This window comes from Myripristis murdjan, chromosome 3, assembly GCF_902150065.1.
Source record: "Myripristis murdjan chromosome 3, fMyrMur1.1, whole genome shotgun sequence".
Lineage (NCBI taxonomy): Eukaryota > Metazoa > Chordata > Actinopteri > Holocentriformes > Holocentridae > Myripristis > Myripristis murdjan.
In genome coordinates this window covers 24761340-24787432 of record NC_043982.1, presented here as the reverse complement: position 1 = coordinate 24787432, position 26093 = coordinate 24761340, and the positions used below count along the sequence as shown (strand labels likewise).

General features: G+C 40.1%; 2 protein-coding genes across 9 annotated transcripts; both read left to right on the top strand.

Annotated features, from left to right (window-relative positions):
* Positions 1–112: 112 nt before the first annotated feature.
* Positions 113–10581, top strand: LOC115357084 (tropomyosin alpha-1 chain-like). Of its 8 annotated transcripts, XM_030048439.1 has the most exons (10): positions 118–337; positions 894–1019; positions 2987–3120; positions 4173–4290; positions 5149–5219; positions 5475–5550; positions 5662–5724; positions 6100–6169; positions 6920–6998; positions 7457–7567. In XM_030048439.1, the coding sequence occupies exons 1-10, from the start codon at positions 224–226 to the stop codon at positions 7458–7460; spliced, it is 855 nt and encodes a 284-aa protein (XP_029904299.1). In that variant the 5' UTR covers positions 118–223; the 3' UTR covers positions 7461–7567. The 8 variants fall into 8 exon arrangements, with proteins under 8 accessions (XP_029904296.1, XP_029904299.1, XP_029904302.1 ...); XM_030048436.1 differs by lacking the exon at positions 6920–6998 and having other exon boundaries at positions 113–337; positions 7457–8137; XM_030048442.1 differs by lacking the exons at positions 6920–6998; positions 7457–7567 and adding an exon at positions 8698–9919 and having other exon boundaries at positions 119–337.
* Positions 10582–11659: 1078 nt separating this feature from the next.
* Positions 11660–25852, top strand: fbxo22 (F-box protein 22). Its single transcript, XM_030048510.1, has 7 exons — positions 11660–11849; positions 12196–12328; positions 17456–17543; positions 19382–19480; positions 22403–22555; positions 22716–22881; positions 23425–25852. Exons 1-7 carry the CDS (start codon positions 11719–11721, stop codon positions 23816–23818), a joined length of 1164 nt encoding a protein of 387 aa, XP_029904370.1. The 5' UTR covers positions 11660–11718; the 3' UTR covers positions 23819–25852.
* Positions 25853–26093: the final 241 nt, after the last annotated feature.

Here is a 26093-nt window from a genome sequence, read left to right as displayed (position 1 = left end):
GCCCCCGCTGGCGAGCAGCTGGGGCTGTTTCCAAAAAAGTATTGGGTATCTAAGCGGATCTAGTAACTCCTCAGCCAAAGTAGCTACATATTTGACTCACTACAGCCGGAGCGAGCTTGCACTCCAGCTTGGCGCTCAGTGTGGTTCAGACGCTCGCAGACTCTCGCCCCTGTCATTCAGTTTCTTCTGTTTCCCGTTGGCGGCGGCCCGACACTAAGCAGCCATGGATGCCATTAAGAAGAAGATGCAGATGCTCAAGCTCGACAAGGAGAACGCCTTGGACAGAGCTGAGCAAGCAGAGGGAGACAAGAAGGCAGCCGAGGACAGGAGCAAACAGGTTTGCACAGAACTTTAGATTCACACTTTTGTAGGCTGCTTTTACGCACCGGTGCGCCGGCGCTGATTGTGTGATATGACAACATCTTGCGCATGAAATTTGATTTGTGTGGATTTTTTTTTTCAAAGTTCGGAGGCGGGCAATTCGAATTCTAAACGATCTTTTACTGTCTGAATCAATTTTCTTTTGGGTGTAATTTACTCTGAAATCGGACTGTGAATTAGAAAAAAATTCCATGCTCATATGGGATAGAATTGCATGGAATTTGAATTGGACAATAAGCTGATAGTTGTTTTTTTCTAACTGGTTATTATTTAGCCTAGATTATTATATTTATGTATCACGTGATTAAGATCATAAACTATTATTTACACACTTCACCAAAGGCATTAATTGCAGAAACTGTGAGGTGTTAAATGACTGTCCCCTCATACTCTGATGTGTGCTGTTTGATTATGATAAATGGTAACGATGTGTCCTGTCTTCTCCGTGTAACTAAATCTCAGCTCGTATTTCGGTGTCCACTGTGCATACTTGAACACCTCTCTCTACCTAGCTTGAGGATGACCTGGTAGCGCTGCAGAAGAAGCTGAAGGCAACAGAGGATGAGCTGGACAAGTACTCCGAGGCCCTCAAGGATGCCCAGGAGAAGCTGGAGCTCGCTGAGAAGAAAGCCACAGATGTGAGTTGGGGCTGACTGTCAAACGGCCAAAGAGGGACCCATAATGTTTTGACCTTGAACCGCAATCTTGGCCACACTAAAGGAAACTAATACCACAAGTTTACCACCTCACACCAGTCATAAAAGATCATAAAAATAAGTATCTTATGGTAGCCTACAATCAGTCGGACAGTGTCTGTAGGACTGGCGAGAGAGGATGAAGAGTTAAATTTAGCTCATGTGCTCTATATGGTGACCTGACAGCTCACTGGCTTACCACTACGTTCCGCAACTATTTGCGCGAATCTGAGGGCCAGGGTAGAGTTTCAGTCGAGGATTTTGTTGGCACATGGAGATTTGTGGTCGACCAGCCCCGTCCTGGTTTCAGTTACAGAACATTTAACACAGTTTTGGTCCATGCTGAACTTTACATCAAATAAGCCTAACTTACAGATACTACTACTACTACTACTACTACTATTAATAATAATAATAATAATAATAATAATAATAATAATAATAATAATAACTATTATTAGTAGTAGTAGTCATGGTAATCAGAATTAGAAATACTTCATTAATCACCGAGGGGAAATTGGGTAGGCCTAGTATTCATAGTAGGCCTACGCCTAATAGTCATTGTAGTCACAGTAAATTAATTTAAAGATTTAAAATGATCTGTTTTACACAAGCACTTATCATTCAAAGTCAGCATGTAGGGAAGTATCTTGTACCTCTGAGCAGACTTTTTTTTAGACTCTGCAGACAGCACACTCGGCAGATTTTTTCAAGACTTAAGACCGTAACTCAACCAGTAAATGTATGAAATCATGATTTTGATGGACAGGTTGCAAGGTGATTCACCTAGTTTACCAGTAGGGGATGCACTGCATAAATTGCTTGGTGATGAAACAAAACCAAAAAAAAAGGAAAAAAAGAGGGAGAGGGAATAAATAAATTAAAATAAAATAAAATAAGAATTAATGTAACGCATTTGAAAGCATATCATAAACCGATAGATTTTATTGTTTATTTTTTCTGTTGATACAATTCTACTCTTACGTATAAATCAGTTACTTCCGGTGTTGGGTGGCACGTCCCAATCCTCATCAGCGGTTGATTAAAGGCGCTGTGGCAGTCAGGGATCAAAAGCTGCGCACTCCGCTTGGTTCGTCTGCAGGCAGCACACTTAGAGCTCAGAAAACACTCAACTAGGGAGCAATAAAAAAAAAAATGGCTGGTGGAACACCTCTAGAGTCTGTCAAGAAGAAAATCAAATCGTTGCAAGAGCAGGCCGACGCAGCGGAGGAGCGGGCGGCGAGTCTGCAACGAGAGCTGTGTCTGGAGAGGAGCGCCAGGGAATCAGTAAGCCGCAGCTAATGATTTAAGGCAATTAGTCGTCAGGCTGCCGACAGCATTAAGTGCAAATCTGCTCAAGAAGCGTGGCTGCTAGGCCCGCACCGCCGCGGTCTATGTTACAATATCAGCGCGCTATAAATTGACGAGTTCTCGTTGCTTAAATTATTCCGTTGTTTGGCATCTTGCGCCCGTCGTTCACAACGATGGAGGGATGAAAGGACACCACCCAGCAGAGCGCGTCACACCCGAAATAAACAAGCAGGGCTGGGATGATGAGGTTACCGCAGTACCAGCGGCACACTTGAATAATTCCTATCATGGGTGAAATGTACTGAGGCGAATAAACAGCTTCTGTGAGGGCAGCTCAGCTGTTTGTTAGAATATTTATAACTCAAGCCACGCTTTTACAGCCACTTTGATTAGGAGGCAAATGGAATGGAGTCATTATGAGACAGGAAGTAGGTTTGATGCTTGGATTGACTAGAAGGCACAAAGGGTGGGTCAAATGTTCCCCGTTACATTTACCTTATTTTGTCCAAGAGGTGGTTTTAACACTGTGTACATTGTGAAAATGTACAGACTCAGTCCAGAATCAGTCTGACTGACGTTTTGCTGCTGTGCCCTGCCAGGCTGAGGGTGATGTAGCTTCCCTGAACAGACGTATCCAGCTGGTTGAGGAGGAGCTGGATCGTGCTCAGGAGCGTCTGGCCACAGCTCTGACCAAGCTGGAGGAGGCTGAGAAGGCTGCTGATGAGAGCGAAAGGTGGGTACTTTGCCACTGAGAAGCCACTCAAAGCCCCCTAGCAGGTTTCATGTACAGTCAAGGAATGTATTGTCCAGTAATGACAGATTCAGAAATGGCACCAAATCACATAAAACTTACATTTTGGCGGTCTTCCATCCCCATCCTCGCACAATTTGTTGCTATGAAGAAAAATATCAAGAATGAAACATCATATCTGTAGTTGGCAGGGACAAGATGTCTATCTGCATTACAAAAAAAAAAAAAAAAAAAAAAAAAAAAATTAGCAACACATCACAAACTGATTTATTGTCCATTCACAAGGATGTTCTTTTTTTCTGGAATTGCCAGTGGTCTAAGCATATTCACATACAATATACATGGCAAACAAAGTGTAACCCCACTTCTCCCTCCCCTCTTGCATAACGTGCACATCAAACCTAAACATAGTGATGATAAAGCCTGGAGGGTGTGTTATTTGTAAAGTGTAAACTTTGCAGGAGTCCTGCCAATTGCATTTGCTAGACCTCACTTCTTGACATCAATGTACCTTTTTAGTGCGTGTTTCTGCAGTATGGGAGGGTCAGAACAAATCAGACACTTAATCATGGAAGTGTTTGTGCTATGCTCTGCCAGTTTGTTCACAATGGACCTACTCACCACCTCACACAGTCACCACACACTGTGCTGCCTGATATGGGCCAGTACATTGAATTACATTAAAATATATATATATATGTATTTTCTGTGTATTGTTATTCATTGTGTGAAAGTCCATGTGATCCTCTGAGAATGGCACCATGCCTTTTGTATGAACACCTGCCTAAATCCTCCATACCAGACATCATTAAGAAACGTGCTCTGTGGTGAACTTACCCTTGAGCTTTGCATACAGAATAGCCTCCCTGGCCTCTCTTAATCTTAATCCTTAGAGGGAAAATAGTAAGAATGACCCCTGCTCTCAGGTCAATCTTAAAAACGACATCATTGCCAACACTACTCTACTCAGCATATTGACTGTATTTTTGTGGTTGCTTATGACTTATTGCATCCTCCTCGTTCTTCTCCTTCAGAGGCATGAAAGTCATTGAGAACAGGGCAATGAAGGACGAGGAGAAGATGGAGCTGCAGGAGATCCAGCTGAAGGAGGCCAAGCACATCGCTGAGGAGGCTGACCGCAAATATGAGGAGGTGAGTTTCTCAGCTGCTCACGGCCCCCTGAACTTTGGCACCAGTAGGATTTACTGAAGTGCACCTGTCATCACCCACGTAGTATATGGAATCAGCCAAATGGGTTCACACAGACGCATCTGAGGTCAGAATTCAGTGGGCTCCGTTACTTTAATGTAATGTGAGGCTGTCATCAGTGGAGACATTTTACATCCCAGTCTGTAGTTTACAGTTTACTTTATAGTGCGGTGCAGCTTCACACAATTAGTTCCAGATTGCAAATGAAACTTTTGCTTTTTTTTTTTTTTTTTTTTTTAAGTCACCAAACCCATATGGAACGTTGAAAATGATGATGCAAACCCAAAGTCATGATTTTCATGGGATGGCTCTGACAGGACTCAAATACTACTAGCACATGTGCACCTAACTGAAGTTGCAAGTCAGTTGCACCACATAAAGCCAGACTTGTGTTTATTTCATTTATTTATGTATTTATTTATTTAACCTTTATTTAACCAGGAAAGGCTCACTGAGATAAAAAATCTTTTTATAAGCACGTCCTGGCTAAGACGGGCAACAGCACAGATAACAGTGTTGCAGAAATACAAGAACATTAACAAGTCACAATAAAACTGGGAAATAAATTACAGAATCAGAATGTTTAATTCAGTGTAGAAGACAAATTGATAGTGAAAAGTAACCCATTGGTTTCAACATGTACCGGATCTCACACTCTGACTGATTAACAAAAGCAAAATTAATTCACAGCTGTTATCATTGCTATGTATTCTTAACGAATTCATAGATTATCACATAGTCTGATGGTGTAGGACTGCATCAAGCTTGTGTGGGTCTAAACCTTGCATGTTGTGACTCCAGGTGGCCCGTAAGCTGGTGATCATTGAGAGTGATCTGGAACGTACAGAGGAGCGCGCTGAGCTGTCTGAGGGGTAAGAATAACTTGTTTCTACTTGTTGCTCTTCTTCCTCAACATTTACTGTTCCTTAACTCGTTGCTTTAGAGAACAGTGCATTTTGTGTTTTTTTTTAAAAAAGGGTAAAAAAAAAATACATAGTCAACAAACCATTTTAGGGTCACTTTAGACTGTCATAATTTTAGTCTGTATGATTAGTTGCATCACCTATGTCTGCTTGTCCATCTTTGCCATCTTTGTGATGTTTGTTCAATCAACTCTAAAACACCAGCAAATGCTCTGAGCTCGAGGAGGAGCTGAAAACTGTGACCAATAACCTGAAGTCTCTGGAGGCTCAGGCAGAGAAGGTAGGAGGACATCTGATCAGCTAGATTCATCCACAGTAAAAGCCCTAGATATTGATCAGCTATACTGAATGATGGTGACTGTCTAACATGGGCTGCTCTATCCAACTACAGTACTCACAGAAGGAAGACAAGTATGAGGAGGAGATCAAGGTCCTGACAGACAAGCTGAAGGAGGTGAGTTACCCAGTTGTCATCAATCACAATTCAGTATTGGTTGGTTATTTATACTTAAATAAAGGATTTTTTTGCTCTTTTGGCATATCTTTGCTAAGCTCCTTGAAATTATGGCAACCGATTATTGATTTATTGCTTTCTTTGTTTTCTAACAAGTCTGAGAATAACTTAACAGTACCATAACAGTATGTGGGTCCCTAGTTTTTCTTTACAGCACTTGTGAACTTTAAAAAGAGGTGTTACACACATTATTTGTAACTATCTGTTGTAGCGTAGTCAGAGTTGTCTTGCATAGGAGTGTGCTGTGCTGAATTTGAATAATGCAAACATCATAATGGGTTTATGCTAATGTTTGGCTCGGTTACTCCTCGCCAGGCTGAGACTCGTGCTGAGTTCGCTGAGAGATCAGTCGCCAAGCTGGAGAAGACCATCGACGACCTGGAGGGTATGAATCTTTTCCACTTAGTTTTATACACTGAAAACATTTTTGCTCTCACATTTGTAGATAAAGGGGAGTGTTGTTTCAGTAGCCGTTTGAGGCGGTTATGAACTGAAAATATTTTGACCTTTCAGCAAGTACACAGACATCAAACATTGTTGCAGCTAAGTTCCCCCTCTCAAAGTCCTCTGTTAATATCTTCCACACTAGTTTACTGCATTTTGATCACAAAAGAGGACATCAAACGACCCCTTTTGTAAACTTGGGTGCTGCTATGTTATTTATCCAGTCAGCAGGGTGTTGAAATAGTCACCAGGACAAATATCTGCACAGTCAGTTGGATAGTGGGATAAAAACGATGCATGGGCAGTGATCCACAGAGGCCCAGCGTGATGTTATTAACGTTTGCAGCAGCATTTCTCACCGTGATGTTATTAGGCATTCTGCTGCAGTGTCTGCGCAGGGCCACATAGTCCCAAGGAGTTCTCAGATGGTCATGGAACATGTGAGGCCGTTTCTCAGTGACTCCTCAGGAATTTGACACAGCATCAGCAGCTGTTGCATGTGCCCTTCCTATTTCTGTCCTGCTGTTTTCAGTTGGTCTTTTTTTTTCACCTCTGACTTCTGTTCTCTCACAATCCCCTTGTTTTTCTGTTATCTTCTATTTTCTTTCAAATTCTTTGCCATCTCTCCTTCACTCCCCCTCTCACTGTCACCCCCTCCACCCTCCTCTGCTCGTGTAAAACCACACAATAGACGAGCTGTATGCCCAGAAACTGAAGTACAAGGCCATCAGCGAGGAGCTGGACCACGCCCTCAACGACATGACTTCCATGTAATTCACCACCTGCTTGCGTCTGCCCTGCGCTTCAACCCTGATCACCCCTAACCCCCCTCACTGCCATACTATAGCACCCTCTTGTGGCATGTCTGAGTGCAGTGATTCATACAGTACTTTATTGCAGTTGGGTGCATTTTTCCTCACTCCCAGTTTCCTGCTAATCTAACATTGTTCAGTGTGTCGACTAAAGGTGTTTTGTCTCGTAAATCTCAGCTTGATCACTACCAACAGCATTTTGTAATGGTTTAGTTTTTAGTTTTTCTCACCACACAGCTAGATCCAGAAATCCGCATTGATGTAATTTCAGTCTTAGTTTCCCCTTGTTTTCCTGACCTTACGTGCTGCGTCTCTTTTTATTTTTCCTTTTTTGACTATGCATGTCATTTCCCGTTCATCTTTCCTTCCTTCCTCCCTCCAACACGTTTCTGTTTCTCTCCTCTTTTCTTTCACAGCTAAATTTTTTACACCCCTTCATCCCAGCCGCTACCTGCCAGTGGAGCAGCGTCATCTCTCTCCCGTGCAGCATCGCCCAACTTTCTGTCTCCTCTGTCTCTGCATTTCCTCACTGCCGAACCACCGCTGCATGTTGGGCCACCGCTGCTGCTACCCATTAGTCCAGCTGTTGTACAGAAGTTTGAGCCGTATTGCTTTCTGTAAAATAAACATTCTTCCATCTGTGTTAAGCCCCTTTTCCCCTTGCTCCTGTGACATTTCTTCCTTTCCATTTCTCCCATTTGTCTTATGATTTTTGTCTTTTGGTGTTTTTAATTTATTTTGTCGTAGCTTTTGAATAAACTCTGAAGCTCGTCTTTCAGTCACCATGTTCCATTTTCTGTTTGGGAGGGCTGTTTTTTGGGATAATGGCAGCAGTTTGGTGCTGTAGCTGTGACTGAGCCTTTTTACATTCAACAACCTATTTGTTAATATTGTGAAGCGTGTTTTCCTGAGGACCTTTCTAAAGAAAATATCAGGGTAGTCAGTACTGACAGGTGGTATGCTTTGTTATTAAACTGTTTGTAGTGGTTTTTCATGAAATATGGTTATTTGTGCATTTCAGTAGCAAGATCAGAGTAGAAATGTGTAAATTTTCAGACTCTGCTGTTGAGCTCTTGTTGGTGACCAGGAGACTTCCAGCTGAGGGTAATCCCTCGAAAATCTTGACAGTGATGTTTAGCATGGAGTGTGTGCCTTTTTTTTTTTTTAAGAAATAAGAGCTGAAATTCTCTTTTGAGCCTAGAGTACATCTTAAAGGACTGCTTCACTTCATGTACAGGAGCGGTTCTGCAGCATGCTCACTTCACCTAGACTAGGGACTGTGACACTGGCTGGGGAAAGTACTTCCTAATGCATAGGGGGTACAAAGAACAAATTCCCTTTGCACCATGATGTTTGGACGAAATGTGATTTTCAGATGGACGCAATAACGAGTGAGTGTTGCTGTGGGTAATGAGAGTAGTGTATATTGATGAGAGTTCATGAGATTCAGAAATATATGAATGACAGTAAGAGCATGATGTTATATTGGTCCTGCAGTGAAGTGAGTGTAGTCGGTGTTCAGGAGGCGAGCCGTTCTCTAGGCTTAATGAGAAACTGCCAGTTGTTTCTTCAAAAACATTAACTCTTTCTGTCCTTTGTACTAACTTGTCCTCTGTCTCTTTTTTCCATTTCTCTTTCCTGCTTTCTGACTGTCCAGACCATCTATACAAGCAGCTTGAGAAAAACCGTCTTCTGACCAATGAACTGAGAGTAGCCTTGAACGAGGCTTAAACTCTGAGGGGCCCTTGTATGCTTTTTATTATGCTGACACACAAATGCCACAGCCATTTGTATAACGCTGTGATTTAGGAGTACAGGTTACTGTGTCTATGACACACAATTTCAAACCAAGTAATACCTTCATCAAACAGAAATAATCAAATGTCAGATTCTCACATTATATATTGCATGCTCAAAGTGCAGGTTAAAAATGGACGATCACACAGACTCAGGTTAGAAAAAGATGGGCTATGGATTGGACAGATTTTACCCAGGTTACAGTCAGGGCTGTAGGTGAAAATCACAAGATGCTATTTTTTCATCTTTCTTTTTGTAATATGTCACACTGTGCTGAGTACAACTTATTCTATCAAGTTTTAACAAAACTAGGCATTATTTTGCCCAACACAATTTGATTTTCCCTGTCGTGTAATAAATGGAGAAACTTAAAATAGGAGCATAACCTTTATTCAGTGACACTTAAATTGGCAAATAAATGATTAAAACACAACAGACATGGTGTATAAAGTCTAAAGCTATAAAGTCAAACAAAACCTCACCAAGATACAAGACGAAAAACAGTAGCAGGATGAAAGATGGTGTTGTGGAGGGAGGGTTTTACAGGGAACTGTTTCATTGGTGTTCACATTCACACTTAAATCTGCTCACTGGATTCAAAGCTTGGTGCTTGTGCTGATGTGAAACTGGCCTTGTCAGTCACTTCCTTGTCTCTGGTTTGAATGAGGCCCAGCTAGGCCTCTTTCTGTCTTAAAACCCAGCAGATGTGATCTTGCCTGCAGCCCTGGCTTTAGTTGAAATCCATCTTTTCCAGTAAGATGGAAAGAATATGTCTACATATTGAAGTATGACCAAATTTTCCAACACAGGACAGTTGTAGCCTGTGTCGGTGAATTCACTGATAATGTATAACAGGGACTGAGTATATGTGTTTACCAAGTAACTGCTGGCTTCAATTATCCAAAAATTGACAGAAAGGCCACACCTCCCACCCCCATAATGCTTGTGCGATCAATATCGCAGCATCTGTGGCTCATTTCTTCTTGCTCTTTATTATCCTGGTCTAAAGCTTTGTCTGTTCATATTCTGTACATCTCAGTGCTGTCTATTTTTGTATGATCTTAACCGGTGCAATGCTATATTAACAGATAAAGTCTCACGCGCTAAAGAAGAGAACCTGAGCATAAAGCAGATGCTGGAACAGACACTTTTGGAGGTGTGTAACATTTGACACAGCTCTGTCCGTCACCTCACACTAATTGGTCCGCTGTGGAGCCGCCTCCCCGCTGCTACAGATAACGAGGCCTTGTGTTTACACCTCTCCACTGACCTCGTCAACCTGAGGCCACAAACTGCACGAGGTAGCACAAACATAGCTTTGTTGAGCAAGTGTTGATTTACGCTCTCTCCTTTGTACACTGTAATCAACTGAAACTCACTGTATATCTATAACTTGATATGTATATGTTGGTAGAATTTGCACTTTTTTGGGGGGAAAATACTGCACATAACCATTCTGTTAAAGCAATAATTTCAGCAAAGGTTATATAAAAGGGACTTTTATTGTTTTGTACTTTTGTAATGTGCTTGTGTGTCATTGTTTCTCCAAGTAAGATGCTTTGGACATTAGCATGACTGTACTGTGTCTTGGCTTAAGTGGGAAAAGTTTGTGTATTGTGCCCACTTTTCTTTTCATTTTTCAGAAATGCTGTTTTTTCAAAAGTTAATATTTGTTTGATTCCCCATCTCTGTCTTTTATCTTGGAAATGTACAGAACATGAATAAATGGCTAAATCAAGTATAATTTATGACTTTAACAAATGTTTTTGTCACTCATGCATGAAAAACATTTGCATCTACATCAAAGAAAATTCATATAGCAGCATCATAAAGATGGTCCTGGGACTGGACAGTAGGCTGATGTGTTGACATGGAAAATATGCCTGTAATTTTCCTGTAATTTGATTCTTAATCTATAATATCGATGAAGAGTATTGATGTAAATGTTTTGCCTTACTCATGCTACATGCTGTCAGATCAGCAAATGCCAAGGAGTCCTGTATGATGGGGATTATTTCTTGAAACTGCTTTGCGCTAGTATGATTTAATGTAGTAATCAAGGTGATCAGGTTCAAGGTAATCATAAGGAAAACACCAACCAAAAATAAACAAACTAAAAATAATTCAGAACAGCATTAATACACTAAAAAATCCACGTAATCACATCTACACCAGTGTGATATTGTTCATTATGATTACATTATGACAGCCTTAAAAAGTAGATTAAGTCTTCTGCAAATAAACAGGCTGATGAGCAGGGGTGACAGTAACTAATTACATTTACTTTTGTTACTGTAATTGAGTAACTTGTGTACTATACTTTTTTTTGCCTAAGTATTCTACTTAAATACATTACATTCTATAAATAGTGAACCTTGACTATCATAAGTTAACTAATTGTGGATCCTTGCAGTGATTGATCAGCCAGCAGACTTGAAGAGCTTTACTTTGTTGGCAGACTTTTCTTTGCAATTTCCAAATGTCCTATTAAAATAATCTAGAATGAATTTGGTACTCCTTTAGAAATTCACAGAGAAGGTCTTAGGTATTGTTTCTTAAAAAGTAACTTGATAACTGAGTGCATTTTGAATGAGCTACTTTTTAGTTTCACTGAAGTAAGCACTGGTAATAATGCTTCTGCTTACTTGAGTAGCAATTTCTAGTTCTCTTTCCTCCACTGTTGATAAGTTTAGTTTACAGAGGTTCACTTTCATGCATTGGACGTGCAGGACGGATTTTATTTTTATGCCAGGTGAGGTCCTCCTTACCACAGGGGGCGCTGTGCAGCCTGCACATGTGAGGCAGCGGAGCCAAGAGCAAAGGTGAAAGTTCGTAGCTGGGCAACGGTGTTGGGTTGGGAGCCACGATTTGAGAAGGAAATATGGGGGAAAATCCAGATTTCTCAGGCGCTTCGCAAGACAGCAAAGCCGAGTACATACTTAGCAACGTTGCAGAGGTGGTTGAGAGGATTTTGACATTTATACCGACCAAATCTCTCCTCCGGATCGCCAGGTAACGGGAAGTGGCTGCAGAGTAACACGGCAGTTATGCTAGGTGGTTAGCGAGAGGCTGTCGAGTTGAAGTTGACTTGTTTTGTGGAGATTTTCAAGACAGCTGTGCAGCTAATGTGTTAGTTAAACTGGCTATTTTTTCGAGTCGTCGTAGTTAGTGTGTCACTGCTTACAAGTGGGCGGTCGTGTTGCTTGATAGCAGAGTTAACTTACTAGCCAGCCGGCATGCCCGCTAGCCCAAAGTCAAGGTAGAAAGTGAAATTGAAGTCGTGTGTGTGTGTGTGTGTGTGTGTGTGTGTGTGTGTGTGTGTGGCTTTGGCTGTGGCTGTGGCTGTGTCTTTGCTCAGTGTGTGCAGGCTGTGGAGGAACTGTGCTCGCAGGGTGCTGAGGACCCAGCAGAAGCTGACCTGGGTGTCAGCCTGCGGCCCGTCCGACTCGGAGGTCCATGCCCTCTGCACCAGCCTGGCCGAGGAGGTGGAGGTAAAGCCCTGCTCTCCATACTGATACTAAATGCGGCTTTTCGGAATAGTAAAACTCTGCCATGTTAATATACAGAGGGATGATGACTGACAAATTTCTAAAATTGATGTCGATAACAGTCATTTGGTTTGTTTATGTACTCACAAGAAACTTTATAAAAGATATAAAATAAAATTAGCAGGGAAATTTGAGGGATAATTGCCTGAAAACCCCCAAAGGACTCATAAAGTGGCATCGTCCAGTCAGCATATCATTAGAAATAAGCATGTAGAATTTGTATGTGTCATACCTATAATCAGGGGCGTCACTAGGTTTTAAGGACAGGGGGGGCTTAGCCCCAGGAGATACACAGGATGTGAGTGAACGCGCGCAAGCACAAAATTTCACAGACAGAAAACAAAGACTGAGAAATTGCTTTTCAACATTTTTGGACAGATTTAACAAAGATACTGTACAGTGTAAAAGTCTTAGGCCACCAAGAGATAGTTTTTTTTTTGTTTTGTTTTGTTTTTTTGTTTTTTAGTTCAGTCTATTCTTTAAATTTGGCTAATTTGGCTCATATATATGTCTCTTGGCTCTCTCCACTTTCTAATCTTGACTCTTAAATAAAAGCTAAAGTTTAATAAGTCATATATGGTGCACCTTGACTGAAATGTTTCATATTCATGAGAAATTTTTGAAAAACAACCCCTTAAATAGTGGCTTCAGGGGACTTTTAAGAGACTTATAATATCAAAATTTAGACTTAAAACATAATGCATTCAAGTCACTGTATAATCAATTAAGGGTGTATGCTTAATTAGGGTCAATAGGCCTAGTATGCGGCTCACTGGAATTGAAAGCACTCATGTAGTTCTATCAAAGTCCTTTTAGGCCAAGGCTGTTCACTTAATGGCCATATTGATAACGCCTTTTAGGGATCTATTTCAGATCAGTAAGTGCAGGTGCCTATCAGCATGAATGGAGAATGAGCCCAAACTGCACATAGGAAGGCCATGGCGACAAAGTATACCATACAAATCCTTGTTTAAATCTGAATCTGAATCAGTTGGTGTATGTATCTCCCCATAAAGTTAGAACAAGGCTTAAAAATGCCTTATTTTTCACATTAACCTACTCATTGACAGAGTGCATCCTGGCCTGTTTCAATTCCTTCACAATGTGCTCTATGATTTCTTGTGAGACACTACTTATCATTTCATTTTGGGAAGAATGAGAGATAGGTGGTATGTGTCACACTGGATTTCTAACTGAAATCCAGTGTGAATAATTAACAAGTGCTTAAATAACAAGAAGGGGCACTCTCAATTAGTGCAGTTACAAAGTGCATTACAAGAGATCTGTCATTAAATGTTATGTTTATGGCACTTTATTTATTTATTATTGCTGCTATCTGGACTGGATTTCTCCAAACAAAATTTCGTTGTATTGTGATACAGTAATAATAAAGATCAATCAGTCAAACACTATGGAGATTTTATGGAGAATGGAGAATTAGGAAACCTTCAATGTCACTGTGTGTTTCATCTAGCCAATGACAGGCAGAATAATAAGAATCAAAATTAGGTAATAAAGTAGGAACACCTTGTTGTCCTGACCGGGAATCAAACCGCCAGTCTCCTGTATGTCAGGCAGACATACTAATCTATTTGCCATCGGGACATTATCGATACATAATGTGCCGCGTCTGGGTATTATTATTAATATATAATTATTATGTACTGATATTTGTGATACATCAAGGAGCTCCGCTCCCTTTTTTCAGAGCTAAAACACGTGACAGAAATCAACATCATGCCAACAATTTAATTCACTATGCAAGCCAGGTTTTTATTTATTAAAATGGGGAGCACCTAGTTGATAAATTATATAGAGCTTTCTGCTGTTAGCTGGAGGCTGTAGCTAACTAACTGTTACTACCAGCAGTGATAACGACTTACTTTCTTGAAAAACTTTGTACCGTGTACCGTATTTCACCAATTAATCGCCCGGCCGCAAATAGCCGCCTGGTTCTTATAAACGCCTGGGGTCTGTACCCATTTTGCGTATTAAACGCCCACCCGAATAACCGCCGGGGCGATTATTTGCATTATATTGAGGTTACCCAAAATAAGGCTACTCACCTTATTTTTGCAGCAGTAAACAGTTAGCCGCACAATAACAGTGCGGCACTTCCGTTTTCTGTCAAAATCAGAGCGCTAGCTAACGTTAGAAAAAAAGGGTGTACCGTAATCTTAAATTGCCCGACTGTAAATATGTTGGACGGTAACTGTGATCACAATAATGTCCTGGTGCAGGTCTGTGCAAAAATAAATAAAGGCCTGCAGCGAATAGCCGCTTGGTTCTTTTAAACGCCCGGGGTCCAGGTTGATTTTGCGTATTAAATGCCTGGGCGATTAATTGGTGAAATACGGTATATCCCTGCTTCATGTTGTCCTAACGCTGCTCTCAGTCAGCTGTGTGCAGCACGTATGCTGTGTATGCCGGCGGGGTGTAAGGTAGCAGTGAAAACATGGACTGGATTTTCAGTAATGTGGGCGTTGTCTATACGAACAAGTGGAACGGACTGGATAACAAAGCACTGACGGCGCTCTCCACCTTACACTGTGAAGTGAAGGGAAACCAACAGATTTATGATCATATTCAAGTGAATAATGACAGGTTATATTATTATTTATTTAAATTCATATTCTTGCGTCTTTATATTGATTTTGTCTGCACTTTTTTGTAAAAAAAAAAAAAAATTATATATATAAAAAACCCCACCAAATTATTTGGGGGGGCTTAAGAAAATTTTAGGGGGGCTTCAGCCCCCCTAAAATAGGCCTAACGACACCACTGCCTATAATTCAAAAAAAGTAAAAGAAAAAGAAACATAATATAGTAGAGCACCTTGATAACAATGCAACCCATAAATACCCATCTATTGCTCAGGTATAATGAATTTAATGGGCATTTTCTGAGCTAAACTATGCATAGATAGTAATGATAGTTGGTTGCTTGAGAGACAGCGATATTGCAGCACAGATTACTCGTAAAAGCTGTGGGTTGAACACCTCATCCCTCCAATAATTTGACCACATAACCAGCATGCTGTTTATTCGTTAATGGCTGAACCTAAGGACTGCAGAATCTTATCCGCATCTAAAAGGAGGTGAGCAGCCTCAGGGTTTAATTGAAGTTAAAACATGAACTCAGCACTGATGCTAGGGTTTCATGACCATACAGACACGGAGTTTCTAATGCGCAATACATTACACGTAGGGCTGGGCGATAAATCGATTCTTTCAGATTTACATTTTTAAAAATGGCTGAATTGTAAATGTTATGATGTTTAAAAGTAGATGAGCACTTTGTCAAACAGCCCAAACAATTCATTTATCAACACACAGAGGGTGCATACTAGTCCAGTCATTTTAGGCCAAAATGGGGTCAACCTAGGACAAATTGCAAGAGAAGCAAACTCAACTGATTTTGTATCCTCAGTTTGTCCTGAGTGAGGGGAAAAAAGTCCCAAGGAATCCCATTGGTGGAAAGGTTTGAAAATCACCTTTTTATGACCACATATTACCAAAAAACACAGTTTTTTAACACACAGGGGAAAGGGGTTCAAAATTTTACTTTCAGATATCACTATAAAAATTCACAAGTTGATAGTTACACACACAAAGACAAGAAAAAAATCAATTACAAGTTCTTTGAATTATTATGTTTACACATGCATATCACACATTAGCCCAGAAACGGCTGTATTTCTTAAGGAAACTTAAGAAAGCAAAATTCCCACGCCCAGTTCTTGTCAGCTTCTACAAAGGAGCGATTGAAAGCATCCTGACTGGAAACATCACAAACTGGCATGGGATGTGCACGGCCCAGGACAGGAAGACTCTGCAACGAGTGATTAAAACTGCCCAAAACATCATTGGCACCCATCTACCAAGCATCAGTGATATCGGGGAGGTGAGGTGCCTGCGCAGAGCCAAAAGATCCTAAAAGACAACACCCACCCCAGCCACAGCCTGTTCACCCTGCTGCCGTCAGGCAAAAGATACAGAAGTATCCGCTGCCGTACCACCAGACTACAGAGCAACTTCTTCCCTCAGGCTGTGAGACTACTAAATGCACCATCTGAACTCCTCCATGTTTAATCATTTTATTTTCTATACAATCAATTAATCAATCAATAGGGAACCACACTTTAATTTCATTATTCAACCTGTTGTATAATGACAAATAAACTTCCTTGTATCCTTGTATCCTTGTATCCTTGATATGCGCTAATAAGGAATATAAGGAATTAATGCCAGAAGAGACATTTAAACAGTGAATTAAAAGGTTACTATATATGTAGTAACCTTGAATTAAAAGGTTACTATATAACAGTGAATTAAAAGGTTATTATATATATATAGTAACCTTTTAATTCACTGTTTAAATATCTGTTCTGGCATTTATTCCTTATATTCCTTATTAGCGCATATCAAATCAGATAATGTGTGATATGCATGTGTAAACATAATAATTCAAAGAACTTGTAATTGACTTTTTTTTTCTTGTCTTTGTGTGTGTAATCAACTCGTGAATTTTTATAGTGATAGCTGAAAGTAAAATTTTGAACCCCTTTCCCCTGTGTGTTTAAAAAAAAAAAAGGGTGTTTTTTGGTAATATGTGGTCATAAATAGGTGATTTTCAAACCTTTCCACCAATGGGATTCCTTGGGACTTTTTTCCCCTCACTCAGGACAAACTGAGGATACAAAATCAGTTGAGTTTGCTTCTCTTGCAATTTGTCCTGGGTTTTTTCATAAAATGACTGGACTATACCCAGAAATGCATATGTGAATCACCAGTAACATGATCATGCCAGCTAAGATTCCCATCAGTTTGTAGTTGCAGTTAGTGACAGATGAGAAAAATCTAGATTAAAACTGTAAATATTGAAAAGTTTTTAAAAAATCTAGATTTTTTTTTGGCCATATTGCCCAGCTGTAATTACGCATGTTGAACCTTGTTAATGAGATATGGTGTCTGTTAATGAGTGTTGTCTGTACTGCTGGACTCTGTTGCTGTGTTCAGAGAGGCGGCTCCTGAAGGTTTTAACACATCTGTTGTTTGTGGTTATTTACAGAAAGTGTTTCTCCTGCCCAAAACAGTTCTTGCAATGGTAGACAGTGACACCTTCAATGGACATGCATTTTGCTACAGACAGAATAAAGGTTGGTATTAAATAATACTGCTCGGCACTGTTGTACTTTATTCTGCTGGTGTCCATCTGACATGTTCAATAGGTACACATATATATATATTTTTTTTTATTTTTTTCACATTTATTTTTTTCACCTTTCACCGCAGTTATTGAGTGTCATTTGGAAGCAGTCCTTTCATTGTATCCAAAAACTTACACCAGTGCTTCAGTTTTTGAGATAAGTTGATAGAATTTGTTAGCACTATGTAAAGTCTGTTGGCTTAATCATCAAGTCTTACTGGCCTACACAAGAACAAAAGCGAAGCCCCAAGGGTTATTTAGATTAGAAAATGTATAATGTCAGCAAATGTGTTTAAACATACATATGTTTGTACATTTGAGAGAACCTTTGTTTGACTCTCCAGTTGCTTATAATACACACACACTCGTGCAAATCCCAGTGTGGTGGCCCTGTATTGTAGTGCAAGAAGGTCGTGGCCAAACCAGAGTCCATCATGCTTCCTACCAGTTTATCTGCTCCTGACTCAAACTCCTAGTTAGACGATGAATGAGGAGCTTAAACATTTGAAATATAACTTGTATTTAATTGTATTACTGAGTCCAAGTAGATACACCTTTTATACCATTACATTAATGCTCTGCTTTTATGTGGGTTTATAACCCTGAAACATGGAAAAACTTGTGGGAAAGGGGAAGAATAACAGTCATAAATTCCAAATGTTACACCAGTTTTAGTATCTATCACATTGCTTGTATTTTGTGCTTTCTGTAGTTTACTTCAAGTCTGTTATGGTCACAGGTTATCGTCCTGCTTTTTTAACGTTGGAAGTGTGGCAGGCTGTATATCATTGGAAGTGTGGCAGGCTGTATGCTCTATCTTTGCCACTCACATGCACAGTGGCTTTGTCTTTCACTTTTTGCTAACCACCACTGAAACTAACAGAGGCTCATAATTGTCATGATACTCTAAATGATACCCTGAATGTACAAAGTAATTTGGATCTATTAATATTTCACATTTACAGATTGTTTGAAATCCTCCACATTATAGCTCAGCAGGGTAAAATATAGAAGTAATTGATATGATATATTGGTGGCCTATATGTACAGATTACGCACTGATTTTGAGATTTTGATGTGTAAGGAAATCAAGGGCATCCAAAAAAAAAAAAAAAAAAAAAAAAAAACGGGCCAAGAAAAGAAGCGTCCCCACAATCATTAAGGCCATTAGAGCAAAATTAGTCAGTCACAGTTTATAAACCTTGGGAATGAAGATGTTTTAGCCTACTCTGGAGATTGCTCAGTCTTTTTTTTGCGCTGGCAGGACAACTCTCCTCCATAGCCAACCCAGCCGTGTTACGCTGTTATGTTTGACAGCAAAAGCAAAGCTTTCCAGCCTCCATTTTTTTTCCAAGTACATCTCATGCACACACCAGGGGGCTGTTGGTTTATGGCGTATGAGGCATTTTCACAAAAATTGTCATGTTTTCACACCTAATTTCCATTTGCTTCAAATAGCAGCGAGGAATAGAATTCAGCTGACTATAAAAATTTGAATTTGAAAGTAATAGTTCCACATACCATTGACTTTACTGTGTAAGCATTTATCTGACACGCTTACCAAGAACCACCTGCAGTGAATGTGCAACAGTTGAAAATAAAAGACTTGCCATTCCCTTGGAAACTAAATGGTGCTGGGCTGGTGCATGGTTCTCTGAAACAACAAACTTTTCAGCATTCCATAATGTGGGCTTAATTTTAAATTAAAATGAAAAACATATTGAAACCATGAAACTTCCTGTTCAACATGTTTTTTTTTTTGTTTTTTTTTTGCCAACTTCTCTGTAGCGAGAAAAAGTCGCCACAGTCCAGACACGGTTGAGGAACTGAACCTGCTCTTCCCCAAAGGCTGTGACATCATGGGCATTGCTACACCAGGCATAGTCTGTAAGAGTTTCTCTTTTCTTCTCTCATTTCCTTGTTCATGCAAGAAAAAAACAACAACAATCACAGCTGTTGTCCAGATGCCTAGCTAAGCAAAAGTATCGAAGTGGCAAAAACAGCATTTACACACAGTATAAATATATAAATGGCTCAATTTCAAGTTTATTTAGAGTCATTCTTCACTTACTGTCTCAAAGGCTTTACAGGCCTACAGGTTATAGAAAACAAAAACTCCAAACACAAAAATGTGTTTTTGTTTAAAAAAAAAAATGTGGTAGTGTTAAGTTTCAATATGGACACTACATAATGTTGAAATTATGTAGATGTTCCCATTTTTACTTGAGCCACTGGAATTCATACATGCTTTTGTGTTTACTTCCTATATTGCAGGGAAGCTGCTCTTGTGCAGGCAGTATAGTTTGTTTACTGGGACAGCTGCTGTTGATGGCACTCCAGTCCTGTGCCCTGAGATACATACTGTATGGTTTTTTTTAAATATTACCCTGCACCTTCTTTTAGGTCTTGATGGATCTACATACACTTAACATGTGTTGGTTTGCAAAAACTCAGTAAACACATATTTATCAAAAAAGGAATGTCGAAGCAGAAGAGGCATTGCCAATGAAAAATACATTCATTCACTCCAGACCGTTCTCCATAGTAATGAAAAACTGTGCCAGATAAAGTTTACAAACTTTTACAGTCTGACCATTGAGCTACAGTATATTAAGACAGTATTAAGACACTACAGTGTATTAAGTATATTCTGTTTGTGCACTTTTTATCTGGCAGTTTTTGTCATTCATCTATCAGGTTTTCTTTCATTGTTTTTTGATTTGACTGTAAACATGCAGAGGCACAGAAAATATGGTAGACATGTGGCTCAGGACGTTTGTCACATGTGTGCTATCATGCCAGACTGATGTCACTAATATGCAGCCTCAGGATGATGGGCTGCCAGCCTGCCCTTGAGATTCTGAATGCTAACCAGGCTTCTTCAACCTATTGGAGAAGAATTGTTCACTTCTCAGCTGCAGGGCGGCTGTATGCATTAATCCCAACCCCTGTTGCCTCGTTAGAAAGCTCTGCTGGTGGCTGACTTCTACCCAGCTCCTGCTCTGATGAATTGCCCAGCCTGCCTGGTGCTGCACTCTCCATTTCTCCATATAATCACAACCCTCTGGAGAAGTGGCTTTCCATCAGCCATGTTCACCTTCCTGAAGATGATGGCTTATCAGGCTCCTAACATCTATCAGTTTTAACAGCAGGCTCGGCTGTTTGGAATAACACTCATTTTGTTGTATTGCAGATAAGGGTCAACACAGGGTCACCAGCCCACATCTAATTCAGTTGAATGAAATCTGTGACTGGATGAGATTCAATGGACTGTTTGTAATAGGTTTACCATATAGCCTGGAGTGCATCAAATCATTTATGCAACTTGGCACTGGAGATGCACAGTTTTAAAATGAATTATAATGCACATGGACATAGCTCTTTCTATATAGTTCCTTTTTATTTCCTAAAATTAAAAAGAAAATGAAGAATGGGGGTGAGATATTAATGTGTGCTATTTAGATAAAGTAGAGAATTGTGAGAAAATGTGGATTGGTTTTGGATAAGCTATTGCAGATTGGAAAAGACTGGTGACTGTCACTTGAAGTATATCTGCTGCAATGTCTAGGCAATACTTTAATACTTAACATATTGAGTTATATTAAGCTGCAACAATTTTCACATGGAGATCTATTTTAATGAAGTAGTGTATGTTGGCATGAGATTAGTATACTTAAACTGCATTAGGCCAACTTTTCAAGCAGCTGTCACGTGAGTTATATATTAGACTATAAGATTGAGTTATTTTATTTGTTTATTTTAGAATTTTGCTACATTTTTCAAAAACAATATTATTAATTTATTTTCCCCTCTCATCAGTGTTTTTTGGTGGTGTTTTTGTCACTCATGTGATGCACATCCCTATGTAGGCTGCAGTGTTAAAGTGTATGGATTTTCCCTGAACAGCAGTCATTCCAGTCATCAGTGGGTTTTGATAATGTTGTATGTGTGCACAAAAGTGTGCAGGTTTTCATTTCAGCCAAATGCTGCAGAGGCTGATTTGAATGATCAGCACACCTTCAACCAGAGAGGAAGAACTAACTGCTGAAATCAGCTGCTGTAGCACGTGGCTGAAATGAAAACCTTTGTACAGTTCAGCCTGCACTGCCAGGAGCCACTGCTGTACGTGCAAGTGACTCCATACACATTCACTGCCAAAAGAAACACAGCACATCAGGGGCTATAAGACTGGGTGAGTGTAATATAACATAATTAGATTGGACATTATATATGTCATTAGTCGACAATAATAATGCTCACATCTAATGAGTCATGAGGCATGAGACTTACAGTGGGATACGTTTCACAGAGATTTTGGACCCACATAAATGAACAACTGAGGTACACAGAGAGTATCGATGACCTACCAAAGTCCAGTTGCCTAGTGTCACTACCGGGATGTCCAGGACACCAGGAACCTGGTTCGGTCCATGAGGACATGCTGTGTTGTCTGTGTGAATGCTAGAGGAGGGCGGACATGTTACTGAGCTCAGAGCAAGCCATTAACTCACTAAATTTAACTGTTTGGGTGATTGCAGATGAACTGTTTTTTCCCCCCGATCTCATGCTGTGATTTTAAATGTTAGATGTTTCTTTTGGCCATCCTTCTGGACTTTGGGCCACAAGCTGCCACAGACTTTTTCACAAATTGTTCATAGCAATACTGAACACTTCACTTATGTCTGCAAAAGCTATTACATATGATTACAATAGGGAAATAATGTTACATTAGCTCAGTGGTGCATTACTTGTGGCATTGACTATATATAAAGTTTTAATGTTCTGTGCTTTGTCTCCCTCTCTGTGCAGTGACTCCCAGTGGTTCTTACTCCAGCCCTCCTGAGGAGCACCAGGAGGGGGAGGCAGGTTACGCCATTATGTTCCCCAGCATGGAGGGCGTCCACATCAAGCCCTTTCATTTCTGCAAGAAAACCATCTCCCCATCTGCTCTGGTGGAAGCAGGTGAGTGTTCAAGTTCAAGCCCTTGTATTGCAACAATTTCCCTGCAGCCCTTCATTGAATAACAAATGCCATCAGTAAGTTGTCTAAACTAAAATTTGCTACTATCCAAAATGTATCCTTGTCTCAGTTGTTTCTTAATTGTGCTTCCTCCTCTTTCCAGGACTAGTTGATAACCCTGAGCTGCGTGTGGTACTGATGTTTGTCTATGAGGCATATAAGTCTGGGGCAGCACGTTTCCTCAACCAGGTGCTGGAGCCGCTTGCCAAGAGCAAAGCACTCATCGCTGGTGGGCTTGTAGAAAGTGTCTTCTCTCCTCCCAGACAGTGGTGAGTTTGTGTCCTGCACTTCCATCAAGGTTAGAAATAAACAATTTCAGGACAGGCTTGGGACAAATAGTTGTCTAACAAAAAAAGGAGTGCAAGTAATTTAGCCCATTTATGTGGCTGTTTACATATCTGGCAGGATAAGGGCATTTCAAGTAGTTCAAATATTTAAAGGCTTATTCAAATATGTTTTCCCAGGTGTCATCCTATGGCTATCGCTGAAGAGAAGGCTGCTGGGGAAATATCATTTGTTTGTCACTGTAAAACAGTGATTCAAACAATTTTTTGACTCTGGGGGGGAATACAGCAGCTGAAACAGCACTGTAGAATATAACCTTGCCTCTTTCTGATGTTTGATTTTTGTCTCTTTAACTTGTGCTGTTTGTCTGATTTGATTCTTTGTCTTACTCAGTTCTTTTGGTCTGTATGTTAACAAGTGTTGATTGAACTTGCGCGAACACTGGCACAGTTGATTTTAACACAAATTCAATGCACACTCTTTGTTCTTCTCACACTTCTTCCCCCCCATCCTGTCTGTCTGTATAGCTGTGGCCAAGGTGCATACGGTGTGGTCGGCCTGGCCTTGAGCGGCCCCAAGGTCCAGGGGGCGTCGGTGCTCCTAGAGCAGGACATCAGCAGCCCCAAAGCGGCCGAAGCCACTATCCGCCGGCTAAAGGCAGCTAAGATTCCAGAGAGGAACACATTAGGTTTCATGTTCGCCTGCGTGGGGAGAGGCCACAACTACTATAACAACCAGAGCAATGTAGAGGCGGATGCCTTCCGCAAAGTCTTCCCCAACATCCCGCTCTTCGGCTTGTTCGGCAATGGCGAGATTGGCTGCGACCGAATCGTTAAAGACGACTACACGCTATGCGACACTGAAACGGACAGTCTGCAGCACGAATACACCACAGTCATGACCTTGGTCCATCTAGGCTGACTGACTGACCTTTGGTGACAGTGGACAGACAGGCAGAAAGACACACAGTGCACCTGCAGGGACAAGCAGCTGGGAGCAATCAACATTCTGTGCTGCATTACTCACATCATGACTCACTAAATATTGCTGTCCCCTTTTCTGCTCATAAAGAACGAAAGCTGTTTATGTAATGGCAACATTTTGGGATTCACGCATCCCTTGGAGACTGTGTGTAAACACACCTTCATTTAAAAAAAACTGGTGAGTGTCACAAAGTTCTGACACCACATTGAAAAGACAATACTGAGAATCTTTTCTGTCATTCATATGTAATATAGCTGTCTTGTAACATTTATGTATATATTTTCCCCCAAATTACGCACGCATTCAAGGCATATCTTACCATTTGATATTACATTCATAGTTTGTTCACTTTGGAGTTATGAATAATTGTGTAACCCAAACTATTGTTATAGTTCTTGAAACAAAAAAGGCACTTTTTGTTCACGTATTTAAAATAGAAGGGTGGTCCCTTTTCACAAAATCAAGGCAATCTTGATTTGAATGCTCTGCCCAGGTAGGCCGTTACCTGGTTTTGTTTGTCTGTTTTTACATATGGAAAAAACATAACTTGTTAGCATGAATATTAGATCTTTTACACAGACTATCCACCATGGTTTCAGTTGGGAACAGAGATTTCAGTCAGTATCTTACAGAGTGCCTCTTTTTTTGTCTGCATGTCAGGTCGTATTTCCTTACTACCTACTTCCTACTGCCAACAGTTGGACTTAATGGTCTCTTTGGCTCCCCAGGTTCTGCATCTTAAAGGGAAAATACACCACAAAACAGAACATAGCTCATTCCAGTGGTTTTGTGCCATTCAATCAATTTCTTTCAACAAGATACTGCTTTCTGGCAAAACTAGAATTCACACAATGAAGCAAATAATCTGTCATCAGGAGACATTCATAGCAACTGCTCTATTTACAGTGTAAGGGGAAACAGACTGGCAGCAAGTCTGCTGAGAACACCACAGTTTAGCCTTGGCTCTCCTACAATTTCTAACTTTGGGAGGGAGTGCAGTGTTGCAGACTGAGGATGAGCTGCCTAGGGTCATAGGAAAAATGTGCAAACAGTGTTTGGGTGCATTTCTTTTAACAAGTTCTTAATTTGAAACTTGAAGGGGAAATACAGATAGGACCCTTCTCTGCACAAACAGAGCTTTGTAATAGGCATTATGGTTCATAATTTACATTTCACAACTATTGTGAAAACGTAGCTATAATGGAAGGGTCTTTTTGCTAAAATCAAAAATGGTACAAAGTAATTTTGAAATCGTGATTGCCATCTTCTGAAATTAGAACTCCCTCTTTGCACATTTCAAATCCAGTGAGTTTTCTCAAGAAAGCCTTCAGCCGAATAGTCCTGTCACAAAGCTGTTGGGTGTAACATGATTCACATCTAGATTCTTTGCTAGATGGCCATGTCATTTTGTTATGTCTTAGTTTTCACACACTGTGAAAAATATCCTGAGGAGATAAATGTGCAATTTACAGAGATTCATTCCCTCTTTGGTGAAGCATTTTGCAAGTCTGTTAACAAAAAAAACAAAACAAAACAAAACAAAAAAAAAAAAAGTAGCTGACATAAGGTTCAGCTTATCTGTACACACTGCAACCCTGGTTGTTGAAAGACCAGTTTTGTTTTATGGTTAGGATTTCTTTTTTTCTTTTTTTTTTTTTTCCTTTTTTTTTTTTTTTTTTTAATCATTATTACTTCATAGCTGTTTTTTTTTTTTTTTTTTTTTTTTTAATCAATTAGAAGCTCATTTAATTGTCAACAGTATGTTCCTTCAGTGTATTATGCAGTCCACAGAGTCCCTTGCTCTTATACCCTTACAATTCTTACAGTTTTTGAATGGGGGATTATTTGTATTTTAAGCCTGTCTTGGGCTTGATCGAACAAAATGATGTACATGCACTTTTTCTATAGGATGTGCCAAATTACATCTTTCTAAATTGCTCTCATTTTCTCAATAAATGACTATACACTGAATAGTGGCGTGGTTTTCCTCTGATTTATTATTATTATTATTTTATTTTATTTTATTTTATTATTTTTTAAAACCCATAGCAGAAACCACTGAAGCCATACCTTAAAACACAATCTGTTGAGCACACTGGGTGTTAGGCATCGTCGGTTTACTCGGTGTGAGTGTTCTCGTAGGCTACTACAATTAATTCAGATCACCCGTTTTTCTTCATTTGTGCACACCCTGAAATCCCAGTCTTAGCCT